General features: G+C 37.0%; 1 protein-coding gene across 3 annotated transcripts in view; it reads right to left on the reverse strand.

Annotated features, from left to right (window-relative positions):
• Positions 1-22,593, reverse strand: part of SLC9A9 (solute carrier family 9 member A9) — a 527,348-nt gene that overhangs the window by 483,942 nt on the left and 20,813 nt on the right. For all 3 annotated transcript variants that reach the window (XM_036904299.2, XM_057498899.1, XM_057498900.1), the window contains exon 2: positions 20,514-20,716. In XM_036904299.2, the coding sequence (XP_036760194.2) occupies positions 20,514-20,716 (203 nt within the window). The remainder of the gene's footprint in view (positions 1-20,513; positions 20,717-22,593) is intronic.

Below are 22,593 nucleotides of genomic sequence, written 5' to 3' on the forward strand. Positions count from 1 at the left end.
TATTAGACAGTAAGGAGGCTGCCCTTGAACCTTTGGAAACCAGGAATCAAAAGCCTGCAATGGCAATAAGTACGTATCTCTCAATAATCACCCTAAAGTAAATGGACTGAATGCACCAATCGAAAGACATAGGATTACAGAATGGACAAAAAGCAAGACCCATGAATATGCTGCCTACAAGAGAGTCACTTCAAACCCAAACATATACACAGACTAAAAGCAAAGGGATGGAAAAAGATATTTCATGCAAATAATAGGGAGAAAAAAGTAGGAGTAGCAGTACTTGTATCAGATAAAATAGATTTCAAAACAAAGAAAGTACCAACAGACAATGATAAAAAAAAAAAGAGTCCAACAAGAGGATATAACTATTATAAATATCTATGGACCCAACATAGGAGCACCTTAAATAAGCAAAACAAGTACTAACAGAATTAAAGAGGGAAACAGAATGTAATTCACTCAATTTAGGAGACTTTAACACACCACTCAATCCAAAGGACAGATGAACCAGACAGAAAATAAGTAAGGAGACTGAGGCACTGAACAATGTATTAGAACAGATGGTCCTATCAGACATCTACAGAACACTCCACCCAAAACCAGCAGAATAGACATTCTTCTCAAGTGCACAGGGAACATTTTCCAAAATAGATCACATAGTTGGCCACAAAAAGAGCCTCAGTAAATTCAAAAAGATTGAAATTGTGCCAACCAGCTTCTCAAACCACAAAGGTATGAAACTAGAAATAAATTACGCAAAGAAAACAAAAAAGCCCACAAACACATGGAGACTTAACAATGTGCTCCTAAATAATCAATGGATCAATGACCAAATAAAAAGTGAGATTAAGCAATATATGGAGACAAATGAAAACAACAACTCAACAGCCCAAAAACTGGGATACAGTGAAGGCAGTTCTAAGAGGAAAGTATATAGCAACACAGGCTTACCTGAAGAAAGAAGAACAATCCCAGAAGAACAGTCTAAACTCACAATTAATGAAACTAGAAAAAGAAGAACAAATGAGGCCCAAAGTCAGTAGAAGGAGGGACATAATAAAGATTAGAGCAGAAATAAATAAAATTGAGAAGAAAAAAACAGTATGAAGAATCAATGAAACCAAGAGCTGGTTATCTGAAAAAATAAACAAAATAGATTAACCCCTAGCCAGACTTATCAAGAAAAAAAGTCTACACAAATAAACAGAATCAAAAAATGAGAAAGGAAAAATCACTATGGACACCACATTAATAAAAGAATTATTAGAGAATACTGTAAAAAATTATATGCTAACAAATTGGATAATCTAGAAGAAATGGAAATCTTTCTAGAAAAATACAACCTTCCAAGGCTGACCCAGGAAGAAACAGAAAATCTGAACAAATCAATTACCAGCAATGAAATTGAATTAGCAATCAAAAAACTACCTAAGAACAAAATGCCTGGACTGTATGGCTTCACTGCTGAATTTTATCAAACATTTAAGGAAGACTTAATACCCATCCTCCATAAAGATTTCTAAAAAGTAAAGGAGGAGGGAATACTTCCAAACTCATTCTGTGAGGCCAGCATCACTCCAGTACCAAAACCAGGCAAAGACACCACAAAAGAAAGAAAATTACAGACCAATATCCCTGATGAACATAGATGCAGAAATCTTCAACAAAATATTAGCAAACCCAATTCAAAAATACATCAAAAAGATCATCCATCATGATCAAGTAGGATTTATTCCAGGGATGCAAAGATGGTACAATATACAAAAATCCAACAACATCATACACCATTATGAAGAAGAAGAAGGACAAAAATCACATGATCATCTCCATAGATGCTGAAAAAGCATTTGACAAACTCAACCTCCATTCATGACAAAAACTTTTAACAAAATGGGTACAGAGAGCAAGTACCTCAAATAACACAGGCCATATGTGAAAAACCCACAGCCAACATCATACTTAACAGTGAAAAGCTAAAACTGTTCCTCTAAGATTGGGAACAAGGCAAAAGTGCCCACTCTCATTAATTTTATTCAGCATAGTACTGGAGGTCCTAGCCATGGCAATCAGACAACACAAAGAAGTCAAGGGCATCCAGATTGGTAAGCAAGAAGTTAAACTGTCACTATCTGCAGATGACATGATATTGTACATAAATCACCGGAAGAATCCACCCCAAAACTATTACAACTAATAACTGAATTCAGCAAAGTTGGAGGATACAAAATTAATACACAGAAATCAGTTGCATTTCTATATACTAATGATGAACTAGCAGAAAGAGTTATCAGGAAAACAACTCCATTTACGATTGCATCAAAAAGAATAAAGTACCTACAAATAAACCTAACAAAGGAAGTGAAAGACCTATACCCTGAAAACTACAAGACACGAGAGAAATTTAAAAAGACACCAATAAATAGAAATACATCCCGTGCTCATGGTTAGGAAGAATTAATATTGTCAAAATGGCCATTCTACCTAAAGCAATCTACAGATTCAATGCAATCCCTATCAAAATACCAGCAGCATTCTTCATTGAACTAGAACAAATAGTTCTAAAATTCTGTGGAACCACAAGGATGCCAAATAGCCAAAGCAATCCTGAAAAGGAAGAAAAAAAGCTAGGGGGATTATTCTCCCTAACTTCAAGCCCTACTATAAAGACACAGTAATCAAAATGATTTGGTACTAGCAAAAGAACAGACCCACAGATCAATGGAACAGGATAGAGAACACAGATATAAGCCCACACATATATGACCAGTTAATATACAATAAAGGAGCCATGGATATACAATACAGAAAAGATGGCCTCTTTAACAAATTGTGTCGGCAAAACTGGACAACTAGATGTAAGAGAATGAAACTGGATTATTGTCTAACCCCATACACAAAAGTAAACTCGAAATGGATCAAAAACCTGAATGTAAATTATGAAACCATAAAACTCTTAGAAGAAAACATAGGCAAAAATCTCTTGAATATACACATGAGCAACTTTTTCCTGAACAAATCTCCTTGGGCAAGGGAAACAAAATAAAAAATGAACAAATGGGCCTACATCAAACTAAGAAGCTTCTGTACAGCAAAGGACACCATCAGTAGAACAAAAAGGCATCCTACAGTATGGGAGAATATATTCATAAACGACATATCTGATGAGGGGTTAACATCCAAAATATATAATTAACTTACACGTCTCAACACCCAAAAAGCAAATATCCTGATTAAAAAATGGGCAGAGGATATGAATAGACAGTTCTCCAGAGAAAAATTTCAGATGGCCAACAGGCACATGAAAAGATGCTCCACATCACAGATTATCAGGGAAATGTAAATTAAGACCACAATGAGCTATCACCTTACATCAGTCAGGATGGCTAATATTCAAAAGACAAGGGACAACAAATTCTGGTGAGGATGTGGAGAAAGGTAAACCTTCCTACACTGTTGGTGGGAATGTAGATTAGTTGAAGCATTGTGGTAAGCAATATGGAAGTTCCTCAAAAAACTAAAAATAGAAATACAATTTGACCCAGAAATTGTACTATTAGGAATTTACCTTAAGAAAGCAAGTTCCCAGATTAAAAAAGACATATGCACACTCTATTTACAACAACCAAGATATGGAAGCAACCTAAGTGTCTATCGGGAGATGAATGGATAAAGAAGATGTGGTACATATACACAATGGAATATTATTCAGCCATAAGAAAAAAACAAATCCTACCATTTGCAACAACATGGATGGAGCTAGAGGGTATTATGCTCAGTGAAATAAGCCAGGTGGAGAAAGACAAGTACCAAATGATTTCACTCATTTGTGGAGTATAACAACAAAGCAAAAACTGAAGGAACAACAGCAGCAGACTAACAGAACCCAAGAATGGACTAGCAGTTACCAAAGGGAAAGGGACTGGGGAGGGTAGGTGGGAAGGGAGGGATAGATGAAAGGGCACTATGATTAGCACACATAATATAGGGGGGCATGGGGAAGGCCCTATAGCACAGAGAAGACAAGTAATGACTCTATAGCATCTAACTTCCCTGATTGACAGTAACTGTGTTGGAGGCTGGGGGTGGTGAGGACTTGATAATATAGGTGAATATTAAAACAATAAGGTTATTCATGTGAAACCTTCAAAAGCTTGTGTATGAATGATACTTTAATTTTTTAAAATTATACTAATAAGGAAAAAAATAGTGCACTGAGCTCCTGTATTTAAGTCTTTGCATACATATGAACGTTCCTCTAGAAGTAGAAAACAACTATAAGTGGAACTGTTGGATGATACAGTACATGAATTTTCAACCTAAGCCAGTCCTGCCAAATTACTTTAAAGTGGCTACACCAATTTACATTTCCACATAAGAACAAAAGTATTTCTCCATATTCTAGTTAACACTTTGTAGTGACAAAGTTCTTTTTGCCAGTCAGCTAACTATGAGCTGTTATCACATTATTATTTCTTTTCCATTTCTCACTACTAGTGAAATGCACATATTTTTCTTGTTTATTGGCCTTTTATGACACCTCTCTAGTGAATTTTTGGATCATATTTGGATTATTTGTATTTCAAATATATTTTTCCATTGTGTCATTTCCATAAACTTTTTACCTTTGATTTTATTTTTGCTATTGGTGTCTTTTTCATACAAAAGTTTTATTTATTTATTTATTTGTTTGTTTGTTTTTATTTTGGTATCATTAATATACAATTACATGAGCAATATTGTGGTTACTAGATTCCCCCATTATCAAGTCCCCAGCACATACACAGTCCTGTCCATCAGCATAGTAAGATGCTATAGAATCGCTACTTGTCTTCTCCGTATATACTGCCTTCCCTATGCCCTGCCCCTACATTATGTGTGCTGATCGTAATGCCCCTTTTCCCCCTTATTCCTCCCTTTCCACCCATCCTCCCCATTCCCTTACCCCTTGGTAACTGTTAGTTCATTCTTGGGTTCTGTGAGTCTGCTGCTGTTTTGTTCCTTCGATTTTTTCTTTGTTCTTTTACTCCACAGATGAGTGAAATCATTTGATACTTGTCTTTCTCCATCTGGCTTATTTCACTGAGCATAATACCCTCTAGCTCCATCCATGTTGTTGCAAATGGTAGGATTTGTTTTTTTTCTTATGACTGAATAATATTCTATTGTGTATATGTACCACATCTTCTTTATCCGTTCAATGTAGCAAAATTTATTCTATTCTTACCTATGATTTCAGCTTTTGTAACTTCTTTAAAAAATCTTTCCCTATCCTGATATATTTTCTTCTAAAGTGGTATACTTGGATGTTTATAGTTAAGTCTTTTGTCAACCTTAAGTTTATTTGTTATACAATGTGAAATATGAATTTAAATTTTTTTATTTGGACAGCCAATTGTCTCAGGGATATTCATAGTATTTGGTAGTTCATTCTTTTCCCATTAATTTTGGTTGGCTCTTCTTTTTCAAATTTCTGTAAGACATTCAGTCTAACAAATATTTTATATCTATTTTCCAACAGCTAGTCTATTCAACAATTCAAAATAAAGGAAAAGCCTTACAGGTATGTATTCACTGAAACACTATTTACTGAAACATTATTATTAGTAAAAATTTAGGAATAACTAAAAAAATCAAGCACATTTATATCTATTACCTGAGTTTTTCAAGGCCTGAGGAAAGGTTTAGATTGTGATAATAAATAAAGCAAGTTACAAAATTTTATAGACCATCTGATTTAAACCATATAGAAAAGACATATGTAAAAAGACTGGAAATTGAGCAAAATTTACAATAGTTGTATAATGTTATGGGATTATTTGTATTCTTCCTCAAAAGAAAAACAAACTTTCCTGGCCTTTGCAAATGGACATCTTGTAAAGTTATCTTTAGGTAGTTATATCACAAACGTAATAGAATCATTAATGAAAATTACATATATTTTAAAGCAACAAAGAATTATGAACATCTGAAATAGAACAGAAACTTTTAAAAAGATTAAGGGATAATAAAAGATGGTAAATAATATATGAGGAAAAGTTAAGAATTGAAGACCCAGATTTGTTATGATTTTTCAGTGTGATAAAGATATCTCAAAGGGTCTAATACACCAACAGCTGAGTAATACATGCTCATTAAATGGTTAACCCATGCTATGCTCAAATTCACTGAGTTGTTTTCATTTTTTCAAAAATGACTGGAAGGATCAGGACAGTCTTCCGAATTAAAATACTTAGTATTATGAATGTTAATGGCTAAAAATGGTGGATTATGAAATATAGACATTTTCCACTGCAGTTTGTAGAAGAAGAACTGAATTACAGAGAAATGGTGAGAGGAACAGAACACAGAGGAAAAGCTAATTATTATAAAATATCACTGAGAAATTGTGAGAATATTATACCACAAATCTATGATTACTTTTCAAGTAATTAAAATTCCAGGAGTTAGAAATATACTGTTATGAACATTGTAGCTGGGAAAAATGACAGATATCAACACCAGTATTTCATTAGAGGTAGGTAGTGTCTACAACTCCAGGCAAAATTAAGTGGAGAGTTAACAACAAAACATGTATGTAATTCTAGGTAATTAACTTGTCAGCGTGGAGTTGTAGAAAGAACAGAGACAGAAGACCTGGTGCTAAAACCAGTTCTGCCATAAATCAGTCGTGACCAAGTCACATAAGCTTTCAGAGTCTCAGTTTCCTACTCTGAAACATGGGGGCGATACCTGTTCACCTAGTGGAATAATGGTGAGATTGAAATGGACAATGCAATAGGGGAAGCCTTTGAAAAAAACTACCTTGGAAAAGGGAATACAGAGACATTGTAATTTAGGCAGGGCTGAGAGGTTCAGGGTCTGTCTTCCTCACTTAGAGACTAGTGCAGTGACCACTTGTCAGTTAATCACCATAATAATTAATAAAAATAACAGACATTTCCATAAGGCTGTTACAGTTTTAAAAGGGTCTTCATACATAGTCTCTCATTTTTTTTCTTTACAACAATACTTTGAGATAAATATTGTGAACACCCCATTTTTACAGAGGTGTTATGAAGACTCAGAGAATTAAGTGACTTGCCTAAAGTCACATACTTTGTAGGTAGTACGACTTGTACTCAAACCCTAGCTTCTAATCATAGTCCATGGCTTTTTTGATAACAATAATAATAAAATTAATAATTAATATACTTTGAGCACTTAGAAAGAGCCAGGCACTATTCTAAGTGCTTTATATGTGTTTTCTTATTTGCAACTCATAATGACCCTAAGAAGTGGTTAGGAATATCCCATTTTGCAAATGGGTAAATTGAAGCATAGGGAGAATAATTATCTCACCCAACATCACACAGCTGGTGAGTGGCATGTGAACCAAGTAACTGGCTTCGAACCAAGTAACTGGCTTCAGGGGCTGCTCTTTTTACTACAATATTCCATTGATTACCCTCTGTGGGTTCAGGCCACCCACTTCACAACTGGATGTGTCTTCATTAGCTGCAAATACATAAAGGCCCCCTAGGTTTCCCAGATCATTGACACAGCACCACATCCCTGATCGCCACAGAGTCTCCGGTATTTCTGCATAAGATTCTTGATGCATGAACTTACCTCTGTTACCCTTGTGACTCTTTACTAAGGTAACCTTATATCCTAGTTCGACTAAAACAGTTCCAGGTAATAATTAGCCTGTCGTCCTGGCCTAATTATTCATCATGCCCCTTGTCACTCTCCAGAGTCCCAATGTGAAAGACATGATTTCCTACTCCTGACTGTAGATGCCCAGATTCCTGGCCTTTTAATCCACTACGCATAACTTGAATTGGCTGCTGGTCCCCTGCAGGACTGCCCTTCCTTGTACAGGTCACCTACGTCCCCCAACTAGCTCTCCTACTGATGTGACAGTGGCACTCCAGGCTAAGAGACTTGGTAACAGCCGAGGAAGAGAAAAGAACAGGTGGGTGTGAGAAGGGCCTAATCCTCCATCTCATCAAGAATGATCATTCCTCAGTTCCCAGGTGAGATTTACAAAAAAAAGGCTTCCAACACAATTGAAAACCTGTGCATCAAGAGTGATTTTTTTGCCCCAATCTAGAGTTTATCTTAATTTTGGCCAATCTTTATATTATCAGCAAGAGAAACTGTGCTTTTTAACTCTCAGAATGTGCAGGAATCTCACAGCCCTGCATAGTTTATTTTTTACCTTACAATTTTTCTGAGTTTGCATAATCTTTTGGGGCCTCAGCTTTGAAATGTGCATGTAGCGTCCCCATCTCAAGACCTCACCCAGGAGCAACTGGCCTGGGAAAGCTGGACAGGGAAGGGCAGAGTCAGCAAGGACACAATCACAGCAGGCATGCTGGAGGAGCCCTGGGGGGTGGGAGTGAGGAGGTGCTGAAATCAGCAGAAAGTAGATGCCTAACAGCTTGATTAAAAATTAAGACAGTGTATTTTTCAGATGGAGCATTTGCCTTAAAACTTGTGCATTAAAAAACAACACCAATTCTCCTTCATGCCCACCTCAAACTTCATCCCAAGGGGGAAATCCATACCTATCAAGGACAGATGTTAAGGAAGCTGAGTAATATTTATAGCACATCTAACACTAAACATAACTTCTTTTTTCATTTATTTTGAAAAGCAATCCTCTACAGGAAGATCTTTAACCCTGTTTCATAGATATAAAAAAATATATGACAAGGTACCTTCTCCAAGGTATCAATGCTGGAAATGACAGAGATATGACTCAGCCCTAGATTTAACTGCAAATCTACAATGGACTATATTGATGTATCTCCTAAAAATTCATATGTTAAGATCTAACATCACACACACACACACACACACCCCTGCTGCAGGTGTCGGTACCAGGAAGTGGGGCCTCTGGGAGGTGATCAGGTCATGAGGGTGGAGCCCTGGTGAATGGGCTCAGTGCCCTTATACATGAAGTCCTGGAGATCTCTCTCATTCTTCCACTATGTAAGGACACAGAAGGAAGACAGCTGTCTATGAACCAAGAAGCTTGCTCTTACCAGTCACCAAATACGCTGGTGCCTCGATCTTAGACTTTCTAGCCCCTAGATGGCGAGAAATAAATATCTGTTGTTTAAATCACCTGGGCTATAGTATTTTTGTTATAGGTAAACTGAACAAACTAAGACAAAAACTTAATGCAATTCCCTAGGTCACCTTAGAGGCAGTCAGTTTAAATTGAAGATATGGAGCTCTAACAGTAGAATTTTAAGACAATTACCATGTGGGAAAGGACTTTTTGGTCAGGTGAAAAATTAAGTGTTTGGACATTTCCAGATCTCTTAAAAATGCATACATAGGAATATATTCAGTGGTGTGTTGGTAAACCATCTCTCTAGATTAAAAGAAAAAAGGCCCATAAGCCCTGACTTGATGTACTTGACACTTCCTTTGGTGTAAATACTCCTGGCAAGGCCCATTTCAAACTGCCAATATTTTGACAACTGAATTGTGAAATTCCTACATATTTAATAAATAATCAGCTCTCAAGAGCCAGGACAAACCTAGTACTTCGCTGTATCATTTTCCTCCAAGTATGTGTTAACTCATCATTTGGGGACTGTTGTTGAGCACATAACCTACATAAAGGTTCCCAGCCTATGGAAGATCAGAATATGTGCCCCCCAAAATATGTGAGTTAGTTTAAGGATTATTTTAAACTGATTGTTTTGACAGACAGTAGAAGCTCTAAAAACAGACAAAAAATTAGCCTTTTGTAAGGGAAATTTATATTTAAATTAAGGAAATTTCCATTTGCAAGGCTGTTCCCTCTGGTATCAGGAAGAAAAATAAGACTTTAAATCATTGAAACCTTTCAGTGGAGAAGGACAGCTTTCATCTGTGTAATAACTTTACCCTCATTTACTTTACTTCTGGTCACCACCCTCCTAAAAGTTGCCCCCACCCATTTTTCTTTGTTTTAGCTGAACAGGTATTTAAGCCTGAAATCCAAGCCATCTCTGGGTTACCCCTTCACTAGATTTCTCCCATGTATATATGAAATAGGTATGTCAAAAAAATTCTGTTTATTTTTCTCTTGTTAATCTGTCTTTCGTTACAGGGGCCCTAGTCAAGAATCTAGATAGGTAGAAGGGAAGATTTTTTTCCTTTCCTACAAGAGTCAATGTGTTGAATATTGGGATTCCACTTCAATGAAGGGCTTTGTTGCACCTCCTGCTAGGAGCACTATCAGCCTCTTCAGGGATTGCAGAGACTGCAAAGAGTCACCTCGCTCAAGGTCACCCCTTTTCCAAAGGAGCCCATTTCCAACACAGACAGACCTGTCCCTTCCCTCCTGGAGCCTACAGTTTGTGAGGAGATAGACATTAAACCAAATATCACAGATATAAACATTAACATACAACTCAGCTAACATACGGTGGGAGAACAAATGGTGGAGCTATGAGACTAAAGAACTGGATACTGGAGTAGAGCAGTGTGGGGTGACTTGGGGTTGGGATGAGTGTTCCCACAAAGCTAATCAGCCCTGAACTTCCTTAACTCATGCCAGGAGCTCATGTGCATACTGGTGCTGCTGAGACTCAGAATACAGTACTTAAGATTTCAGAAAAGAGCTGAATTTTTAAAGAAAAATATAAAAAATAGTTAAAACTAAACAAAATTTTAATTAAATATGAGGTATTCTACTGGTCTCTAAGTTGAGGTATACATATGCTAGGGAATGAATAAGATGATCCATTTGGGTGTACAAAGAACTTTCTATATTTCTTTTTTTATCTCATCCTTTTTGAAATTCTAGTTTGATGCTGCTTTGTAATGAATGTATTGTACCGATACAGTATATAAACATAATTCATATCAATCAGTATACAACTGCATGCCATTTATAAATAAATAGGCATACATTAGGTATACACACTCAAGAATGCTTTACTGATGGGATACAAAAGTTTGGAATCAAAAGTTTGGAAATTGGCTTTTAAATACTTAACAGTTGGCTTTGGCTTTACAATAACAATATTTACTGAGAACTTATTACGTGCTTGGCATATTAGCCTTTTACATGAATAATTCGTTTAGTCTTCATAACCTTTTGAGATAGTTACTAGTGTTGCCTCAGGCACTAAGGGTTAGGTCACATGCTGAAAAAAAATCCAGCAGGTTAAAGGTAAATCTGGGGTTTGAACTCAGGTATTCTGCCTTCAGAGTGAGTCTCTAACCGTGCTAGTATGCTGCTTCATACATGCACTTCCTACTACATATGTGTTCATTTCCAAAAGAATAATACTGTAGGATTTTTTTGGAGGGTTCATTTAGGAGGAATACTTTGTTCTGGGATAACACATAATAAATACAGGACTTAATGAATACAGAAAATAGTACTAAATAAGATATAAGTCATACTTTTAAAGATTAGCCTCTCATGGAACATAATCATGGAACATTACCATGATCTTGGTACTGAGTAGGACAGGTAAGTAGAGAGAACAGCTTTAGAGCCCCCAGCCACCCACCCTGCCCAGAACAGTTGTGACAAACTGTCCTTTGATGCCTAAGTGCATCGCAGCCACTCAGTATCTTGAAGAACTGGTCCATGGTGTTCTCTGCCATGCTGGCTCCCATAGTTCCTAGAAAGTGTGTCTGTGCTATGCGCACACGTCACTTCTAGAACTAGGTGAATGGACAATCAGCCAGATGGAACCCTGGGTTTCTGTACATGGCCAAGTCTGCAAAGGCCCAAGAACCACCATCATCTTTTTGGCAATCTAAGATGGTCTAAGACCAGGCAATAGTCAGGAGGCAGGGGTACTTGCCAGATGGGTGCATATGCCAGTCATTTCTCCCCGTGGAGGGCTGGGGTATTTTCTAGGACTTGAAGCCAGGAATCTAAGAAGCCATTCCCTTTAGTCTTAGTGCCCTCACAAACATCTAGTGAAGAAATACTACCTGGGGTAAATCTTAATCCTACAGCTTGGGGCACTCCAAGTTACAAGGTTTAGTGGAACAATTCCTTGTGTTTGGGCTGTGCATTCTGAAGGCAAGCCTGTAAAGGTGGCCAGGACACTGTGCAGAGCCTGCCAGACATTCCTGTGAGGCAGAAATAACAGGAACAGCATGTTCCTGTTATTTCTGCATTTTCTGCATTTTCACTCCCCATTCCAAGTTGACATCCCTCTTCTACTCCTCCACCCTTCCCTATACAACAAATAGAATTTTTCCAGGACTTTCTGTATAGACAAAATTATCTTGAATATCGATGAAAAATATAGCAAAGGCCTGGCAAGGGAAAAAATGACTTCCAAAAAGCGAAGGCATCTAATGTCATTTAGTTTTGCCCTTTGCTTTGAAATTCTCTTCTTCCCGATCCCTGCATGGCTCATTCCCAACTTCATTCAGATTTTAGCTCCAACTTCACCTCCTCAGGCCTTCCCTTCAGGACATGTAAATACACTTTGCTCTCCAACTTCTCATTTTCTTAACTTTTCTTCACAACACATGTATCTACCTGCCATTTTATAATTAATGCTTATGCTGAACTCCCTTGTCCATCTTTCCTAGAGAACAAGCACTTTGATTGGTTCACTGTTGTACTTGTAGCACCTAAAACAAGTGCCAGGCATATGATGAGTGCCCAATAAATAAATATTTGTTGAATGACTGAATGAATGAAGAATATCTGTTATTCAATGACTAAATTAAAACCAAATAGATCATTGGGGAAATGCAAATCAAAACCACAATGAGCTATCACCTCATACCTGTTCGAATGACTATAATCAAAAAGAGAAGAGATAAAAAGTGTCAAGGATGTGGAGAAAAGGGAATGTTTGTGCACTGCTGGTCAGAATGTAAATTGGTGCAGAAACTATGGAAAACAGAATGGAGGTTCAAAAAATTAAAAATAGAACTACCATATGGAAATTCCACTTCTGGGTATATATCCAAAGGAAACGAAACCATTATCTCAAAAAGATTATATCTGCATTCCTAGGTTCATTACAGCATTATTTACAATTGCCAAGATATGAAAACAACTTAGGTGTCCATCAACAGGTGAATGGATAAAGAAAATGTGGTACACACACACACACACACACACACAGGAATATTTTCAGCCATAAAAAAGAGGGAAATACTGCCATTTGCAACAACATGGGTTGACCTTGAGGACATTATGCTAAATGAAATAAGACAGAAAAAGATGAATACTGTATGATCTTACTTATGTCAAATCTAAAAAAACTGAATTCATAAAAACAGACAACAGATTTGTGGTTGTCAGAGGTGAGAGGTAATGCAGGGTGGAGGCACTGGTTGAAGGCAATTAAAAGTTTAAGTAAGTCTTGGGGATACAATGTGCACCATGGTGACATAGTTGATAATTCTGTATTGTATATTTGAAAGTTGCTGAGAGTAGATCTTGAAGCTATCATCACAAGAAAAATGATTTATAACTATATATGGTAAAAGATGGTAACTAAAATTTGTGGTAATCATTTCACAATATATACATATATCAAATCATTATGTTGTATACCTTAAATGAATACAACCTTATCTGTCAATTATATTTCAGTACTACTGGAAAAAAGTTTAAAAAATAAAAAATACTTTCACCGAAAACAAAAATCATAAAACAAAAACAAAAACAAATCCAAATGGAATAGAGTTTTAAGACATTTCTGAAATAATTTCTCAGGCCAACTTTCTGCAAAGAAGTTGAACAAAGGTGGAAGGAAACAGAAGAAACATAAAAAGTATTAAGTATCTTTGATAAAAACAGATTTCTTAACTAAGCTTTAGGATGAAAGTAGCCAAGTTGATCCAAACAGTGTCAGCCCATTCATTGCCAAGCTTGAGATTCCCCAGGACCACCTCATGTGGTAAGAGCCAAGACTTATCATGACAGAGAAACAGATCATGAATCCCTGTTCTCTGAATGAAGGAATAATTGGTAGTATCCTATGAATGTTTCTCCAAACCCCAAGTGCTGAGTTATTGTGATGCTTGTCTCTCTCAGTGTGCTTAGAACAGTTTTAGGAGAGATTTCTTTCCTGGCTTTTTTAGAACTTCCTAAAGTGTCTCAGCGTTAAATACACATATTTATCTTATGGTTCAGTGACTCTTCCTGGTCAAGCTGTTCCTTTTACCACAGAGCTTTGCCCTCTACCTCTGCAGCCAGAATAGTCAAGCAAAGGGAAAGTCTGGAAAGAACAAAAATAGTTTATAAATAAATGTATGAGAATTAAGACTGTGAATCACAAAAAGTCACCATTAGAAAAAGTTGGGCAGTGAGAAAAAATTATGACATTGATGTTTTAATGCTGTAAATACAAAATTACTTTTTAAAGTCACACGATTAGCTGTTACTATGAAGACTTCCTGAAAATATTTGTAAAATATATAGTATTATCAACACAACTGATAATACCTTCAGTGTGACCTATTTGTAGACTGGCAATTCTCTCTCTCTTGAAACAATAGAAAGGATAGATTACTCAGCAGTGTAACTCACTCCAAAATAACTTCCCTTACCAAATGATAGTGTCACTTGTCACACAGGAAATGAAGACTTGGCAGAATTTTCACTGGGTTGTTTCCTTTGACTTTTTACATTACAGTCAACTGATTTATGAACAATGGGAAGTATAAATTTAACTGTGCTGACAACCTTTTAGAGTGGGTATGGAAGATCTTTTTTGCCAAATGGCCTGCTGACCCTCCCAACTCAATATGGTAAAAATGTGTTAAATCAATCATAAACAGATTAATGATGAGACAAATTGATTCATTCACTCATCAGTTTTAAACTGTGCTTGTGATTGATTTTTCCCCACAAACCAGCAACTTACCCTAATTTCCACATTCTCCATTTCTTTCCCACCACCCTCTGTGAACCCACAAGACCAGAGTAGCAGAGAAAGCTGTTTTTTCTTTCTCCTTGTGTCCATCAATTCAAACTCCACATTCTTCCTTACCTGCTTCTCTTCCATCTGCCCCTTGGTAACCATGCAAGCTTAGGCCTCCCTGCTTAGTTGCTTTCACTCTCTATCTTGGACACTGCAGACAAACTATCCCTTTGCTTTTGTCAACATTACAATTTTCCACTGACTACAAATAGCATGGGCATTACTCAGCCTAGCATTCAACGGCCTCCATAATCAAGTTCTGCCCTTATTTTCAGCTCTATTTCACTGGTCTTCCGAACTTAAACAAATTGGAAATGCTTTTTTCTGGAATATTCTCTACCCCTTTTTCCACCTCTAAACGATGCTTTTTTTCTTTGCTTGGTATGTACCTCCCAACTCCACACTCAACATACATCACACTGTCAGAGTCAGTCACCCATCCTTCTTTGAAATCTTTCCTATCACCCTAACAAGAAATAATATTGTCTCTTCTGAGTGCCAGTGGTTTCCCTTCCTTTAATTGAGGTGTATTATTCATTTATTCTATGCTGTGCTTTCCCTTGATTTGCTAATAAACTCCTTGAAACCATTCCTTATTTCAGAACTGAAACTGATGGGACTCACCCAGTCCCTTTATGTTGAAAGAATGAATTAATGAATGAGTGACGGAGAAAGTTCTTTTATCACCTGTTCCTCAAAAGCAGTATTAAACTTCCTATTGATACGAAATTCATAAATGCTTAATAGATATTTTGGTATTCCTAAATATTACATAACAAATTAATGTTTGTAAGCCATTTTGTAAAAGAATATGAGCCTGACTCAGTTAAAAAAGGTTAGGGACACCTTGGATCCACAGAACAATTTGACAAATGGTATGGAAAATATTGACTGTATAGATATAAAGGAACATGATCTGGTTTCGTCCTCTCAGAAGGTTGTTTTGAAATCGTCAGCCACTCAGAATGTATAGAAAAATACTGTTTTCACCAACTTTTAAGTGAAATTTTTTTTCTTTTCTACACTTTTATCTGAGTTGAGCATGAACAAACAAGCTTGGCATATGGTATTTTCTGAAGTTTTTCTATGTTTACACACTGCATAAAAACAGTATACTGCTATTTATATAAATGCCAACAGCTCTCATACTTTTCAGTTTCATACCTTCTTATTGGAGGAAAGTCATGGAGCCACCAAGCTCAGTGCTGTTTCCAAGCACTTCAATGCCTAACCATCCCAGAAATACACATGTGCTTACAAATATTCCAAGAGGTGATTATGTAACACAGGAATTCGTTCCAGCGTCTCTGAATACTGAAGTCAGGAATTTCATCCAAGCCTACATTCCTCTAACTAAGTGTAAAACTCATTTCCTCATCCTATAGCTTTCAGAAACAAAGGCCAAATACTTCCTTTAATCTTCACAAAGGAGAAAGATTCAGTGGGGCTGCATCAATGGCTTCCACGACTCCACTCCTCCTATAGCTCCGACCATCTTCTACATCTGTGACTCTGCTATGTTGGACTTCTGCCTATCTTCTGTCCATCCCCCTCTCTTTTCAGCACCAGGCCTCATCTCCTTCTACCCATACCACTGTGAGGTGCCCCAGGCCTCAGCCCAAGGCACCCTGCCTTTCTCTGTCCACAGGGACACTCATGAGCCTGCCCAGTTCTGTAAGGGTACAATAAGCCATTAGGACTCAACGCAAGGTGCTTCGGGTCTGGTTCTGCCTCTGAGCAGTAGTGGGATCCTGGACCCACCACGTAATTTCTCTGAATATGAATTTATTCTCTGTATGCACAAAACTTATATTAGATAATATCTTAGATTCTCCTAGAATTAAGCATCCAAGACACTACAATTCTACCAACTCTAAGATGATAACTTCCAAATATTCAAATTGTATATGCTATACCAAGCTCTCAGACTCTTTCATTTATTCATTAACAAACTATTTGTTTGCAACCATTATGCATCAGACACTGTGATAGGCTTTGGTCAATAAGAAAGGCATGATCCCTGCCTTTGTGAAGTTTGTGATAACTAAGCAATAAAAATGTATATTTAATTTCGAGTGGTGCTAAGTACTTTGAAATAAAAGAGACAGAGGGGCAATGAGTGAGAGAGAGAAAAATACAGGGAAAGCAAATCGCAAGCCCTCCCTGAAGAGATGGCATTTCAATCTAATCTGACATGCTGGGCATAAAAAGAAGCCTGACATCTGCAAAGGAGTAAGAGCATTCTAAGAAAAAAGAATGACATTGGTAGAGGTCCTGAAGCAAGGAAAGTGCTTTATGTGTAAAAGGGGCTGGTAGATAGGCAGCAGAGGAAGTGAGGGAAAGACGCAGAAAAGTGGCATTTTTCTCCTTAACATGTTCACCTGAACACAACATTGGACTTAAACCAGTGGTTCCCAAACTTTTCTGTGTGTTGGAATCACCTTCTAAATATTCTAAAACTCAGGCCACACCCTAACTCAGCAGAATCACAAATTCCAGGGGTAGAAATCAAACATCAGGATTTTTTGCAGCTTCAGGTGACTCTAAAACTCAGACAAGTTTAGGAACCACTGACTTAAGTCAATTTTCAAGCTTAAGCTCTTGTTTTATTCATCAATAACAGGGCAGGGTTCAACTTAATGAGGTCGGGTCTCTCTCTTGCTCTAAATTGGATGATATCTTTATACAGATCCAGGTTATTTCCACCCGTCCTCTTCCTTAAATCTTCTTTCCCTCCATACCTCTGTCTTGGAACTCTTATATATTCCTAGCCAGATTGAAGAGCTTGGGATCTTAGATTCTTCTCTTCACACTGTCGCTATAAATCAAGCAGGTTCTCTTGAACCAAAGCATCCATGAAGCTCTAATCCTTCTCCCCCAGATAACCACACCCTGCAGCCTCAGGCTGCAGTCCATCCTTCCCAGTGACTTTTCTGAACTAAATTCCTTCTTTCTATCTAAACCATATACACCCTTCAAAACCCTTCCCAAATGCCACCTCCTCCAGGAAGCTTCCCTGACTAGCTCACATATCTATGACAACAAAGCTATTAAGTTTTATAGTACTCATAGTCTGTACGATTCAATTTAGAACTGAATTATATACAGGTATATATTATACATTGGTCTTATCTCTCCAACAGATGTTAAATAAATGAAAAAAACAAACACACACGTCATTACCCCTGGCATATATTAAGCATTCAGTCACCGTCTAGTAGCAGCGACAGTAGCTTTGATGTTAGAGGCAATGCAGTGGCAATGGTACTGAGGCTGGCATCGAGGTGGTAGTGGTAGTGGAGGCAGTGATATAGCAGCACAATGTAAAGGGCCTCATGGTAACCAGGCACTGAATATACATCACCTCACTTAAATGTTAAAACAATCCTACAAAATAGTTCTAATCTCCCCACTTTACAAATAAGGAGGCTGGAGATTAGGAGGTTCAAGGAATTTGCTAAGGACAAATGGCAGATCTGCCTGGTCCTGAATTTGTTTCCCATTACTCCATGTTATATCCCTTCCAACATAGGGCTTCTACATAAGGCTTCCAAAGAATGGATCTTTTTTTGGAATCCCTTTGCAAGTGACACATATTGATTGATACATTGCTTGGAATAGTTGCATTCAGTGGAGAAGTCAGTCTAGGGAAGACAGAGTATGGCTTTTTCTTTTTGCAGACTACCTAGGGTCCCCCAGCATTAGCACGTAAGCAACAAACATGCATTAAGATACACTCTGCCCATTTACAAATAAGATCCTTTCCGCTTGAGGTCATCTAACATGGTAAGTGCACCAGCTGCTGCTCCTTTTCCATGGACAGTGAGGGGAGGGCACTGGGTCCTGAGGAGACTGCCACCACCTGTGGATGCCTGAAGGAACAAATGCTATTTGCAAGTCCATGAGTCACATTATTTAGATGTTAATCTAGAAAATAGTTGAGTTAATCTAGAAAATAATCTAGAGTTAAATATTTTATATGCAGAATTCATAATCCACCCAATGAAAACACCAAGAAGGCCCCACCAATTTAGACATTTTCTCTATCTCTTGCCTTAATTTTCCAAAAGCAAATGCTGGAGTTTGGCTGCTGACAAAGGAATCAATATGTCAACATACAGTAACAAATTTTATGATCAGGTGTTTGTTGGCAATTCTGCTAGAAAACAAAACTGTTATAGTAACATAGATAATTACCAGCATATCTGGGGGTCATCCTGTTAGAAGAAATAGTGCTGCTTAGAAATGCAGGTAAAAATAGGTGAGAGTGAGGGGAGAAATACTTAATTATATTGAAGTATTAACCAAAGGTGAAACTGAAGAGTGTGTTTTAATTAAAATCTCATGCTGCTAACAAGGTCATTTTAAAAATTATTTATTTCAAAATAGATAATTTCTATCATCCGTGTAAAAGAAAGAATCACATGGACGAGATCATCACATCAGAAGATCTCTGTAAGCTGCTCCTAGTTATTTCAGAAACACATTATTTAATTTGCTTTCTGTGTGCCTCAATTCACTTTCTTAAGTCTGATTTAGGCTAATATCATAATTAGTTTGACTTTCCTGAGGCCTCAGCAAGTTCTTAGGGAGGAAGTTAATCTAGAAATGTGCTAGCAGAAGATAATGTGGGAAAAAAAAACAGCAACTAAAAATTACCCATTTTGAATGAAGAAAAATGGCAAACTATCTCCCTTCTTGTCCCAAACCTCTTAAAATGGCAACAAAAGTACATATATAGAAGAAAAAAAACCCTAAATCCACATGGGATAAATGTACTTCCATAATATCAAGGAAGTTTCCAGGTTTGACCCAAAAGGATCTGGAATAAGTCACATGAGATCCTAGTCCTTAGCACATTACTTCCATTGTTAAATATAAATTCACTTGTTCCAAAGACTGATCCAAAATGCACAAGCCACCAAAAGGTAACCTCACCTGTTTTCTGACCTGCAATACTAAGAGCAGAAGGATGTTTTCCTTCCAATAACTGCAGCAGTTGACAAATGTGTAACAGTTAAATCATTTTTAAGAGATGAATCACTTCACAATTTTTCTTTTTTCTAAATAAGATTCCCTAACTAAACTGATGGAGTCAAGATCTCTTGAGATTGTCTGTGTCAGTGTATTTATAAACAGACAACAGGCCAGTACTTTGTGTTGGCAGCCAAAAGCCAGTCATCCTAGTTAGCAAGTATGCATTTTCTTATTCTCCTCCATTTCCTTTTGACTTAAGGACGTTTGCACTGAGCAGCCAATTAGTAATATATACAATGACCCTTAAAATACATGTGTGAAAACTTGAATCAAACATCATGAAGGCAGAGTCAGCTGAATTATTATTTTCTTTTTTACCTAATATAACTGTGGCTTGCAAAATAATTATGTTAAAAAGTATTCTTTTCCAACTTCTAGGAAAAAAATACAAACAACTGATCTTACAGTAAGAACATATCAAGGCATTAACCCTTCAGTCAACTAAATTGACCCAATAATGTGGTGCTTGAAAAGGCCTATATATGCATGTGAATGTACTCTATATGGCAGCTCATATATGATACAATTATCTGTACCTGAAAACAAAAATATACGACCAGATAGAAGCCTTACCTTTTCAAGTATAGCATTGCCTTGGTGAGGACTAATGTTGTGCTGGCTTATTTCTCTCTTGTATTTATATTCATATACTTGGTCAGTGATATTAATCAGCAGAGTTGTTGGACTGAAGGCCAGTTTTCCACAGTCATACACAGTTCCACTTTCAATATCAGTTGGTGCTGTAGCATATCGTAAGATTAATCCCATTATAAGGCCTAAAATAAAGAATAAATAATTGTACTGTAGGGATGCAATTTTAAATGTCTGTTATTGGATGTTTTTATATACATGATTTGGAACTTGTAGAAATGGCAGAAGAAAGTGTTGGGTCATTGCCTGGTTTAGAAAATTGAACACTCTTCCATAGATAAGCAGTTCAATAGATTTTATTGTTAAACTATTTCTGATGAACACTACTGCTTGACTATCCATCATATGGACATTCTTTTTATCTTTCCTAATGGACACATAAATTTTGTAGAGAAAAGCTCCCGCTTCTTCTATCCATCGAAGTGCTTCAAGAAAACCTTTGCTCTGTGACAGATATTGATTAATCTAATCAATCAAGAGATGGAATTCTCGGAGAAAGTTTCTGGTCCACAGATCAGCACATATCTAAGACAATCCCAGCAGATGAAGAGGAAGCACTTATATGCCATGGTTAGGGGAGAGGTGTTCTTATTCTCTCCCTGAGGACATACACAAGGTAATAAACTTCTCCATTTTTTGCTGGCAGCTACCTTGTGACCTTGAGTGGATACAGGCCAAGGACACAGTCAATATACTAAGCATGGTAGGACTGAGATACAGAGAGAATCCAGGTCGTAGATGATTTCGCTGAGCGAATGGATCCTAAACTGGAGCTACCCTAATAGTCTAGTAGATTATTCTAGACTACTAGCAATAGTCTAGTCTATTCTAGACTTTCTGTTATATGACATAGTGTATTCTCAAACTTTTTGAACAATTTTGAATCAAGTTTCTGCTTACCCATAACCAAATACGTTCCAATGATAAAACATTCCTTTTAGTGAAGAGTTGAGCTGAGTAACAGTCCTTGACATTTTTTTTTTTTGGATAATTATTCTTTATTGAAGGGAAGTTGATGCACAGTATTACATTACATTAGTTTCAAGTGTACAACACAGTGATAAAACATTTATATACATAATTATAGGTTCCAGCTATCACCCTACCAAGCTGTTACAATATCTTGGCTATATTCCTTATGCTATACATTACATCCCGGTTACTTATTTATTTTACCATTGGAAGTCTGTCCTTTTTTTTTTTTTTTTTTTTTTTTTGTGAGGGCATCTCTCATATTTATTGATCAAATGGTTGTTAACGACAATAAAATTCTGTATAGGGGAGTCAATGCTCAATGCACAATCATTAATCCACCCCAAGCCTAATTTTCGTCAGTCTCCAATCTTCTGAGGCATAACAAACAAGTTCTTACATGGAGAACAAATTCTTACATAATGAATAAGTTACATAGTGAACAGTACAAGGGCAGTCATCACAGAAACTTTCGGTTTTGCTCATGCATTATGAACTATAAACAGTCAGTTCAAATATGAATACTCATTTGGTTTTTATATTTGATTTATATGTGGTTACCACATTTCTCTCTTTATTATTATTATTTTTAATAAAATGCTGAAGTGGTAGGTAGATACAAAATAAAGGTAGAAAACATAGTTTAGTGTTGTGAGAGAGCAAATGTAGATGATCAGGTGTGTGCCTGTAGACTATGTGTTAATCCAAGCTAGACAAGGGCAATAAAACATCCACGTATGCAGAAGATTTCTCTTAGAATGGGGGGGTGAGGTTCTAAGCCTCGCCTCTATTGATCCCCAATTTCTCACCTGATGCCCCCCCTGCGACTGTGCCTGTCTTAGGTTGTTCCTCCCTTGAGGAATCTTACCCGTCTCTGGCTAACCAGTCATCTTCCGGGGCCATACAGGGAAATGTAGAGTTGGTAAGTGAGAGAGAAGCCTTATTGTTTGAAATGGTTAGCTTTTTATTTCTTTGCATACTTATGCCCTGTAGCTTCTATGCCCAGCATTTGTCTTGAGGTATCTTTACC

Source organism: Manis pentadactyla, chromosome 1 (genome assembly GCF_030020395.1).
Source record: "Manis pentadactyla isolate mManPen7 chromosome 1, mManPen7.hap1, whole genome shotgun sequence".
NCBI lineage: Eukaryota > Metazoa > Chordata > Mammalia > Pholidota > Manidae > Manis > Manis pentadactyla.